The following is an 11,966-nucleotide window of genomic DNA, read 5'->3' as shown; positions in this document are numbered from 1 at the left end:
GTAGGAGTCAGATGTCGGCAAAGTGTTTGACCTGTTACAGAACAAAGCAGCTCTAAATAATAGATGAGCAAACTCTTGGCTCTGCATGTATCACAGCTGAACCAAGGTAAGGGAATTTCTTTATAAAACATAAAGACTTTTTTAACCTAGTAATCTTTATAACATTACAGTCACATAGTAGACTTAATTTTACCTTTTGTTATTTGTTGCCTGCTTGTCAGACTGGTCAGTGAAGTACAAAATACATTAATTTTGTTACTCCTGCACATCTAAGTACCTTAAACAGCACTATCCTCACAGTCTCCTTGGATGCTGAACATTTCTCACTGAATCCTGTAAGAATGCATACAGTATATTGCCAAAGGTTTTGGGACGTCTGCCTTTACATGCATATGAATGCATATGAATGTAATATGGAGTTGCCCCACCCTTTGCAGCTATAACTGCTTCAACTCTTCTGGGAAGGCTTTCCACAAGGTTTAGGAGTGTGTTTATGACCATTCCTCTAGAAGAACATTTGTAAGATCAGGCACTGATGTTGGACAAGAAGGCCTGGCTTGCAGTCTTCACTCTAATTCATCCCAAAGGTGTTCTATCAGGTTGAGGTCAGGACAGTCAAGTTTCTCCACACCAAACTCGCTCATCCATGTCTTTATAGACTTGCTTTGTGCACTGGTGTACAGTCATGTTGGAACAGAAAGGAGTCATCCCCAAACTGTTCCCACAAAGTTGGGAGCATGAAATTGTCTAAGATGTCTTGGCATGCTGTGTAAGATGTCTTGGCATGCTGAAGCATAAGGGTTCCTTTCTGGCCAAACCCCTGAAAAACAACACCTGATTTCAATGACTTGGAGGGGTGTCCCAAAACTTTTGACAATATAGTGTAGTACATGAAATATTTATATCTTTACACCTACTGGTTAACAGAATGCGGTGGTCCAGCATGTTGTACATTCTCATTTATATATTAAAATGTATGACTGCTCGCTCTCAGATCCTAATGTAACTCTGAATGAGAGCTTTATTAAAGTCAGACGCACATTTAGGCTATAAACATGTTAATCCAACAGCTAAAACTTCACTAGATTGTTCCAGGAAAATGAAGTCATTTTAACAGTCCTGTTGTGCACTGTAAGAAATTTGCATTTAAGTGAAATTTAGCCCACAAGCAGGCACAACTTTTGTTCTCTTTGACAGCATGTCTATCCATCTATTTTAATGAGAGGGGTTTAGTTATTTGTGACGACTTATTTATTTATTTTATACCACTGTTGCCTGGAACTTACAGCAAGAGATGCTGAAAGTAACTACAATTTTCTTATCATTTTTTAAAAATAATTTCCGCCAAAAACAAACAAGCAAACAAAGAATAAACAGTAAGATTTTGCCACATTATTTTATATGTAACGGGTCTTTTATATGTATCTGTACAAAGCACCGCTTTGGTCTGGAGACTTTTATTTTGACAAAGGATGTCATTTTCCTTTAGAAACGTCTTCCTGTCCAGTGATGAATTATACCTGTGTAGGAATATCAGTTATTTCTTAGTTACTTAACTAGTGACCAGCTAGTTAGCAGTTAGCTTGAAGCAGTAGCTGAACGGCAGTAAGCAGTCAGCTATTAAGTTTTCACGCTTGCTTCACATTAAGATGTAGCGTGAATAATAGGTATGTAGCACTTTCACTTCACTGGTGTTGTTTAGTTCAGTGAAAACACCAGTGTCCAGTCTCTCCGGGTGTTCCCTTCGTTTGTGACCGGACAGGAGAGCAGTGATGCTGTTCACAGAGTGTTATCAGGACACTTGCTCTGCAGTGGCTCTTGCAGCGAGGAGAGGAGAGAGCAGGCAGTTACAGAGACTCCTGAGGAAAGGCCACTCGGTGGATGTGAAGGATAACCGCGGCTGGTGCGCGTTACATGAAGCTGCTGCTGAAGGACATGCGCAGTGTGTGCGCCTGCTGCTCAAAACATCCGGTCAGTTCCACACAAAACATGTCACCCTTATTCAGGTCAAGTCAAGAAGCGTTTATTGTCATATCAACCATATGCAGCTGACGCAGTACACAGTGACCCTAAAACAACACAACAACATGGAGTTAAGGACAGGAAGGAAGTTGTCCTACACTATATTGCCAAAAGTTTTTGGACACATCATTGAATTCAGATGTTGGGCTCGGCCCCTTAGTTCCAGTGATGCTTCATATCAAGACATTTTGGACAATTTCATGCTTCCAACTTTGTGGGAACAGTTTGGGGATGAACCCCTTCCTGTTTCAACATGACTGAACACCAGTGCACAAAGCAAGGTCCATAAAGACATGGATAAGTGAGTTTGGTGTGGAGGAACTGCACAGAGTCCTGACCTCAACCTGATAGAACACCTTTGGGATGAATTAGAGCGGAGACTGTGAGCCAGACCTTCTCATCCAACATCAGTGCCTTACCTTGCGAATGCGCTTCTAGAGGAATGGTCAGAAATTCCCATAAACACACTCCTGAACCTTGTGGAAAGCCTTCCCAGAAGAGCTGTTATAGCTGCAAAGGGTGGGACAATTCCATATTACATTCATGTGGATGTAAAGGCAGACGTCCCAATTTCGGCCTGACTCGCAGTCTCTGCTCTAATTCATCCCAAAGGTGTTTTATCAGGTTGAGGTCAGGACACGGTCAAGTTCCTCCACACCAAACTCTCTGATCCATGTCTTTAAGGACCTTGCTTTGTGCACTGGTGCACAGTCATGTTGGAACAGGAAGGGGTCATCCCCAAACTGTTCCCACAAAGCATGAAATTGTCCAAAATGTCTTGGTATACTGTAGCATTAAGAGTTCCTTTCACTGGAACTAAGGGGACAAGCCCAACCCCTGAAAAACAACACCTGAATTCAGTGAATTGGAGGGGTGTCCCAAAACTTTTGGCAATATAGTGTAACTACCTAAAGTGCAACGTGTGCAAACCATGCAAGACCGAAGACAAAACAGTTCAGTACAGATACACAAAATACACAGTAAGGACAGAATAGCGCTGACCAGTATACATTCTGCAATGTATATGCAGTGCAATGTGCAGAATAGGAGAACTGTAAACAAGAGGGTTCTTGTAAACATATACACTTCTGTTGATGGCAGTTTGAATGATAATGTCACACAAACACTGCTGAACTGTTTCCTTGTCTTTGTCAGGTTTTAGTTTCCATAGTGACAGCTCTTTAAAAGGGACGTGCATGACACTTCCTTTAAATACACTACATGGCCAAAAGTTTGTGGACACCTGACCATCAAACCCCAGTCCAGATTTAGTCCCTGTTTTGCTTTTCACTAGATTTTGGTCATTCAGCCACATGAGGTCAGGTACTGATGTCAGGTGTTCACTCGGGTTGAGTTCAGGGCTTTGTGTAGATCATTCATGGTCTTCCATTTCAGCCTTTGCATATCATGTAAAAATGTAATAACAAATGAAGACACACTTATAGTTTAGCTCCAATGTTCACTTTTTTGAATACTTATTGTGCAGAAGTTTTAGGCAAGTGTGAAGAATTAAGTAAAGAATAGTAAGAATGCTTTCAAAGATATATTTTATGTATTTATTTATTTTTTTTTTATCAATTTACAAAATGCAAAGTAGGTGAACAAAAATTCTAAATCTTATTATTATTTGTTGTCACCACCCTTTGGCTTCAAACCAGCATCTTGCACACTTTGTACACTTGCAAAATGACATTCATTAATCATCAATTTCATATACAGGTTGAAACACTGTCTTTAAGTGAAACGATACCAGCTGTATAGGGGCTGAGAACAGCAACAAGACACCAGGTAGTCATACAGCATCAGCAAGGTCTCTCCCAGGCAAAGATTTTGAAGCACACTGGGGTTTCAAGTATTTTGAATGACTGTGGACGCATTGGTCAGCCAGGGAAGGTAAATGCAGCAGAAGAAAGACATATCATGCTTACTTCCCTTCAACATCAGAAAATGTCCAGCATTGCCTTCAGCGGAACTGTTGGAAAGCAGTAGGACCCAGGTACACCTACAGACTACTGTCTGAAGATGTTTGGCCAGAAGTGGTCTTCCTGTAAGCATTGCATCCAAAAAGCCATACCTCCGGACATGGAAACAAGCCTAAGTGACTCAACTATGCACAAAAACATAGGAGCTGGTTTGCAGAAAAATGGCAGCAGGTGCTCTGGACTGATGAATCAACATTTGAAATATTTGTCTGTAGCAGGAGGCAGTTTGTTGCCAAAGAGCGGAGAGAGGTGCAGTAATGAGAGTCTGCAGGCAACAGTGAAGCATGGTGGAGGTTTACAAATACTGATGTGATTTAGATTTCTCTTCTGTTCGTTCTTTTCATTTTGTTAATTGATAAAAATAACTATTAACACTTCCATTTTTGAAAGCATTCTTATTTTATAGCATTTTTCACACCTGCCTAAAACTTTTGCACTGTTCTGTATGTGTGTGGATATATACTGATATATACGTGTCAGAATTATATTTATAACTCTTAAATATATGGGTTCTCAAAGAAACTCACATGGTCAATAATAAATGTTGATATCTATCTCTCTTGGGGCAGTGGTGGTTCAAGTGGTTAAGGCTCTGGGTTGTTGATCGGAGGATCAGGGTTCAAGTCCCAGCACCACCAAGCTCCACTGTTGGGTGATTGTATCCTAGCTGCCCCTGCGCTCTGACCCCGACTTCTGACCCCCAATGAAAAGAATTCCACTGTGCGGTGATGATAAAGACTCCTTCCCCTCAGTTCTCATATATATTACATTTGGCATACACCTTTTATCCAGGGTTAGGGGCCTTGCTAAGGGGCCCAGCAGTGGCAGCTTGGTGATTCTGGGATTCAAACTCACAACCTACTGATCAATAGTCCATCATCTTAATCAGTGAGCTGAAGAAAGCCTATATAAAAGATGTCTGCCTCTGCAGTTTTTACCAGCAAGGTTTAACTTTACATCAAGTTTTACTTTTTTAATGAAGACCAGGGCTTTATTTACTTACCCATTCAAAATTGCCACCTATTGTGTACATTGTTTCATACCTTTACAATAATTTGCCCTTGCAAGATTCCACATAGAACATTATTGATTATCATTACCGAAGCAGGCCATTTAACAGCTGCAGGGGAAAAAAATCAATGGGGACATGCTTTATTAAATCCTTAATTTGTGCCCCGAGAATTAATTGTGCTTAGTAAAGTTCATTATCATATGACTGATGCATGCGTGCAGGTGTGATCACATCATTGCCTTGTGAATTTATTTACACTATTATTGCTGCCTATGAGAATATTGTACAAAGCGAGCTTATTTAACCCGCCTGTGAAATTGCTCTGTTTTCTTTGTTGCAGATCAGTGAAGACACATAGCCATGGCATTTTAAAGACCTTTTCAAAGCCTCCGTTCTGTGCTTTTAAAAAAAAATACATTTAGTTTTTGCTGTCAGATGGTCTGAAAGTAGTTTTGGTTTCAGTAACGGTTAATATTGAGCGAAATAAGTAATAATAATAGTTTTATTTAATGCACATGTGAAAATTTTATTCAGATATCTAGTACCTGTTTAAACGGAAAATTGTCCACATAAGTCTCCATAATAAAACTTTAATTTTAAACTGTTGATGTTCAGGAAATCAATAAAAATATTTTTAGAATTGGATCTGAATTAAATCATAGTTCTTTGACAATCACCCTTTTAGACAAAGCAATTGTACAATATTGTTCTCCTGACAAGCAGTCTGTGACAGTTTGGGATAATACAGAAAACAATTGAAAATATTAGCCAGTTATAGTGAAATGAAACCTCAACACATCTATAAGATTAATAAACCGCTATGTATCTGTAATGTATGCATGATTCTGTGCATTTTAGTTCCATATTCTTCCGGAAAAGGTCACATGACCCACTATGCAAACTGTCCTACTGTATATAAATATAGGTTTAAATGTCACATCTATAACGTGTGAACTAATTGAATCTTTTCTTTCCTTTTCTCCTTCTCCATAACCTTTGTTGATCTCTCCAGATAGTTGTGAAGATTATGTGAACTCGCTGACTCACAGCTCTGAAACACCTCTCTATTTTGCGGCGAAGAACGGCCACCTCCGTGCAGCACGGCACCTCATAAGGGCTGGGGCAGATCTCAACAAGATGTCTGATGACCGAACCAGCCCACTCTGTGCGGGTAAGACAAAACAAGCTCACACATGCATATGCACGATTTAATATTTACATAATGCACCGCCCTGCCATATTTCTTTTTTCTGTTGTGTTGAAAGCTGTGGATAGCGGCCATAAAGAAGTCGTGGAGCTTTTGGTCAGTGAAGGAGCAGAGGTTAACGGGACATACTATATCTCAGGCTGGTCCTGTCTTCATCAGGCTGTTTATAAGGTACTATTAAGCCAGAGGTGTACTTTAACTGTGTACCTTTAATACATCTGGAGCATTGGTTATAGGAGCAGGTTTGGGAAACTGCACTCTGGAAACTTTTTCCACTAGTTTGGAGGCCAGGACTGAAACCTCCCTGACTGACATGTTAAAAGCTTTCATCTCAACTATAATAGCAAACATAATTACTGGAAACAGTGAAGTAAAGCTGGCTTCTCTTCAGCTTTCCAGTGTGTCAAAGCTATTGTCATGGTTTATACAATCTGCTCATTGTTTAAGGAATAAAACATGACAGGTTTCTGCTGTTCTAGGAAAAATAATCAGCTTGGCATGAAGGGTGAAAAAACACCAAAAAGAACATTTTAAAATGTTTCATTTCTTTTTACACAACAGTAATTTGCCAACTATTATTTTCAATATAATTGAAAATATATTAATTTATTAATTAATAAATTAGAATGAAGTAATCAAGTTCCATTAATCGATAATTTAACATTAAAAAAATATATAGTGTATTTTTGAAGTACATTATATTGCCAAAAGTTTCGTGACATCCCTCTGAATCACTGAATTGAGGTGTTGTTTTTCAGGGGTCGGGCTCGGCCCCTTAGTTCCAGTGAAAGAAACTCTTAATGCTTCAGCATACCAAGACAATTTCATACTTCCAACTTTGTGGGAACAGTTTGGGGATGACCGCTTCCTGTTCCAACATGACTGCACACCAGTGCACAAAGCAACGTCCATAAAGACATGGATGAGTGAGTTTGGTGTGGAGAAACTTGACTGGCCTGCACAGAGTCCTGACCTCAACCCGATAGAACACCTTTGGGATGAATTAGAGTGGAGACTGTGAGCCAGACCTTCTTCACAAATGCGCTTTTAGAGGAACGGTCAAAAATTCCCATAAACACATTCCTAAACCTTGTGGAAAGCCTTCTCAGAAGAGCTGAAGCTGTTATCGCTGCAAAGAACGGACCAACTCCATATTACATTCATGTGCATATAAATAGGCAGACGTCCCAAAACTTTTGGCAATATAGTGTATAATTTACATTATTTTATATTTATTTACATTATTATATTACGTTATTATTTTAAGAACAAAATGTAATTCTTTTTTTGTACAGTTTCATAGCTGAACATGTTGAACATCCACCACATCCAGAAGTTAGCTTCTGTTATCAATCATGTAAAAAAACACTTAAATTCTGATCCCTGACCAGGTCACTTTTTTTGTTCTCTTTAAGTTACTAAGCCAAAAAGAGCAACTCATTATGCTACAGAGAAACCGCAAAGCCCTCCATCCTGAAGAGGTTTACATCTATAACTGTTACAAATGGCCAACACTGGAGATTTTTAAAAAAATCTTAAATAAATGCCTTCTCACAGAAAATCTCATCGTCAACAATTCCACATGCTTCTTAATCTGTTTATTTTGAGTCTCTGCCATACAGGTCCCTGGTTAAAAGTGTTATTATTATAAACCTTGCTCGCAAAATTATCATCTCAGCTGCTGTTATATAGCAAATGAACAGCTTCTGACCGATCACTTTACTGTGGTGTCTGTGGTACGACATGCAGTCTGTATGTTGCAGATGGACATTTTTAAGGACATTTACAATCAGTGGTTCGATTAATCACGGGGTTTAAAGGGCAGAGAAGTTGTTCTTTTAGTCTGATGGCTTTCATTAAAATATTGTCATTGTGGTACATCTGAGGTTTTGTGATCCAGAAGCTGTATCATTAAAACCCAACCAGGATCAGACATTATGTAAGCCCATTTGCACCAGCATTCACCCAATCAAGCTTAGTGCTTTTGGGTGTGGCTTCAGATCATAATTGTAATCTCGTGTGTGATGCCATCTCAGGGCTATTGAGTTATTATATTCTTTTATCAGTAGGAGTGAAGCCTTTGTCCTAGTTGTCAAGTCAAAATCATGCTTTTTTTCCCTTCCAGGGCCACACAGAGATTGTAAAATTTCTGGTAAACGTGTGTTCTCTTGAGGTTGTGGATGACTACGGGATCACGCCGTTGTTCGTTGCTGCACAATATGGACATCACCAGTGTCTGGAAATCCTTGTCAATGCTGGTGAGGTTGTTATTCAGTAGTTCCCTCAGCTGCTTATGATTATTATCCTATTTACTGGGTTGTGTTTATTGTTACTTTTTATAACATCATTACCATATCGCACCGCATGACACAAGGGTTTATTCTTATATTGAGTTGCTGTATCGATCAGCAGCGAAAGGCTGAGCAAGTGGGAATAAACAGAGAGGGCTGCAAAATTATAATTGCAGATGTAGCAGCATGTGCAAGCATGACTGAGTTTTATCTGTAAATGCTCCAGGTGCGAACGTGAATTGCCAGGTGAACGACATGGCCACCCCGCTGCTCATTGCAGCTCAGGAAGGCCATTTGTCATGCGTGGAGCTGCTCCTGGCCAACAAGGCGGACCCGAACCTTTACTGCAATGAAGAGCAGTGGCAGCTTCCCATCCACGCTGCAGCCCAGTTCAGTCGTGTCAGGTAAGCTGAAAATTCCCCATGTTTATATACATCATGTGTGCAGCAATGTGAAGTTCGTTCTTACATACACATTGTATCTGAAATACATGATCATGTATGTAGTCTATGATGTAGTCTGTCTGTTATGATGATGTTTGAGCCTTCTGGTGGTCCAGTGCCAGGATCCCATGCTCTCATTGCCACAGCCCGGGTACCACTCCCGGGAGCTAACCCAGCCACTGAAGAGTTAACTCTCAGTGCTGCTCCCAAGCCCTGTGGGGTTTTAAATGGGAGGGTGGAGTCAGGAAGGGCATCCGGCGTAAAATGATCCGCTGTGGCGACACAGAAACGGGGAGCAGCCGAAATCACATTGCCTGGTTATTGGTTCTAAAATTTAAGCTGTTCACTGAGCCAGTAAAAATTCACTCTGCTTTTTCTTTACTCTGAAAATGAAAGGGATGAATAATATTTTTCCCTTCCAACGTAAAAATGTTATTTTTATACCTTCCTTTTTGAACAACTTTTATATTACATAATCACTTCACTTAATTATTTAAAATTTATTATTATAATTGGATGAGGTGCTAAATAAAAAATATACAGTACATACTGCATACAAATTCCTGTGATTTTTTTTATGAAGCAACTGATGCATATACAGGAAAACATGAAATGAGAAGCAGCTCAGGAATGTAAGTTATTTGTTATGAGTTGACATACGTATTACGTGCAATAAAGAAATCAATTTTTTAAATCATTTTCAACTGGGTTTACTTGTGACCTCTTGCAGCATTTTAGAGAGACTGATCCCAGTAACGAACCGGGAGTGTGACCGGGGCTGGGGGCAGGTCAGTCCAGTTTATTTGGCAGTGGTTAGTGGTCAAGCGGAAAGCCTCCGGCCTCTTCTCAGAGCAGGCTACAGTCCAGATGCTCAGAGTTGCAAGGAGTTCGGATATGGCTGCCCGCTGGACATGGTCCTCGGGAGTAACTTTTGGAAGTATGAACGCATGAAGACACTTTTCAAATTTTTATACAGTATTGCACAGACTCTATAGTACATCATCTCCCTATCTTCTCAGTGCGGGCAGTGATATCCACCAGAGTCGAGAGATCACAAAGATGCTGCTGGTTGCTGGAGCTCGCATCAGTCTGGATACATACATAATGACATTGCATGGTAACGTACCTGAACATCTGTCGCTCTTCCTGGAATATTCTGGGCTGCCTAAGGGCAAACAGCTGGAGGCAGTAGTTCAGGCAGCCCTCAGTAAAGTGGCCCATGCTTCGTTTTGGCTTCCACTGCTGCTCAAAGCGGGACTAGACCCTCTACTTCTCCTTGAGCAGAAAATGTAAGAAACAAAGAGGCAAAGTCTTACTATTTTTTTCCCTTTCAATTGCTATTTACTCATCAGTCATCCTGATATCATCTTCCATACATGATGAAGACATTTTGTGATGGGGGAAATAAGTGATTTGCATGTTTGCTCTCGACCTCCTCCACCTCATCTATGTTATTTCCCATGTGATGTTTTAATCATATGCAGGCTAGAAGAGGCTGAATCCACAGTACTTAATTTCTTGCTGGAGTTTATTAATTGGAAGACTCTGCCCTCAACCTTGCTTCACATCCTTTCTCAGCGCAAAGCACAGAACACTTGGACGCCCCATAAGCATTTCGGTAAAGATCATTTAAGAGATACTAGTTCTGCTTCTTATTTATCCAGTTACATTTCTCCATATATTACTGTTAGTACATTGTGTGTTGTAACTCTCTTTACTTTCCTTGTGTTCCAGAGGCTGTTCCTGATCTGACTCATTTGTGTCGACTTGCTGTAAGAGCTACAGTGGGCTGTGATGCTTTGTCTAAACTCTCCTTTGTTCGGCAGCTGCCTGTTCCCACACTTCTACAAGACTACCTCCAGTTCAATGACATCTCCAGTGCTTACACCTTCACAGCCTCGGCTAACCAAGAGTCGGCTAATTAAGCCATCTCGCATGCTCGGCTCGCAGTATTTTGTATATATGTTAATAAAACCGGTCATAAAACACTGCTGAAATTGGACTTGGTTCATGTGTTCCTTTCCTTTTTAGTCTTCATTTTCCTCTTCCACAGCAGGGTTTCAGACAAAGCTGGAGTTGAAATTCACCTCTGCTCCGTGTCTTTGGTCTTCCTCGTTATCTCCCTTCTCCTTCTCAGCTTCTCCCCTCGCTATCTGCCTCCAAGGTCACACAGGCACAAGACGCGCACTCTCTTCCAATGCTAATTATGGACTCCGGCACATCTGTTCGGGTTGGAGGCATATCTTTTCTTTGTCATCATATTTTTTTATTATACACTATCTTCTTACATTTTATGGGAGAGCGCTGCATGCTGATAAAAGCTAGCAGTGTATTTCTTTTTACTCCACAGTGTAGATGTGTGGTACATCTTCAATATTTCTTTGTCCCTGTGGTGGTGCACAGAATCTAAAATATTTGTACTTCATCTTGTAGCATGTGCCATTAGCACTGACGCACATCTTAACATCTTTCCCTGTACTGGGAAATGACCTGAAATGACCTTTTTATTGAGACTCGGTTATAATGGATGTCTAAGGGAAAGTCAATTCCATCAGTAAACAATTTAATATCCGACTGGTTCCCGCTTTCATCTCAAAACGCTTTATCCTGGAGAGGGTTGTGATGGATCCTGGGCAGAAATACAGCATGTTATTGGACGCCAGTCCATCACAGGACACCACGCACACACATTCACACACACGTACAATGCAAATTCAGTATCACAACTCTAAAAATAGCTCTTGCGATGAAACAAAAATGTGAGAATGTCTTTCCAAAGCTGTTCTTTTGTAGTTTTATCCAACTCTTCAACAGTGGAACTGTATAGAAAATCATAATGCTAGGCATTCTTATGGTTTTAGGGTGTCCATGAGCATTAAGATGGAAAGGCAGCAACCTTGTTAAAAACAACTGTGTATTTCTTTAATTCTTATTATTCCAATCTCATCCACAATGGGCCGATACGGGCGAGTTTTCATTCCAACCAAGCAGGAGCCAAATCTTTGGTTT

At 40.3% G+C, this 11,966-nt stretch overlaps 1 protein-coding gene across 1 annotated transcript; it reads left to right on the top strand.

Annotated features, from left to right (window-relative positions):
• Nucleotides 1-1,494: 1,494 nt before the first annotated feature.
• On the top strand, nucleotides 1,495-10,947 carry asb3 (ankyrin repeat and SOCS box containing 3). The gene is made up of 9 exons (XM_058405560.1): nucleotides 1,495-1,971; nucleotides 6,029-6,187; nucleotides 6,282-6,394; nucleotides 8,349-8,481; nucleotides 8,741-8,918; nucleotides 9,688-9,894; nucleotides 9,977-10,246; nucleotides 10,442-10,575; nucleotides 10,692-10,947. Exons 1-9 carry the CDS (start codon nucleotides 1,773-1,775, stop codon nucleotides 10,880-10,882), a joined length of 1,584 nt encoding a protein of 527 aa, XP_058261543.1. The 5' UTR covers nucleotides 1,495-1,772; the 3' UTR covers nucleotides 10,883-10,947.
• Nucleotides 10,948-11,966: the final 1,019 nt, after the last annotated feature.

This window comes from Hemibagrus wyckioides, linkage group LG13, assembly GCF_019097595.1.
Source record: "Hemibagrus wyckioides isolate EC202008001 linkage group LG13, SWU_Hwy_1.0, whole genome shotgun sequence".
Lineage (NCBI taxonomy): Eukaryota > Metazoa > Chordata > Actinopteri > Siluriformes > Bagridae > Hemibagrus > Hemibagrus wyckioides.
Note: the sequence above shows the minus strand (reverse complement) of the source record. Positions and strands in the feature narration are given on the sequence as shown.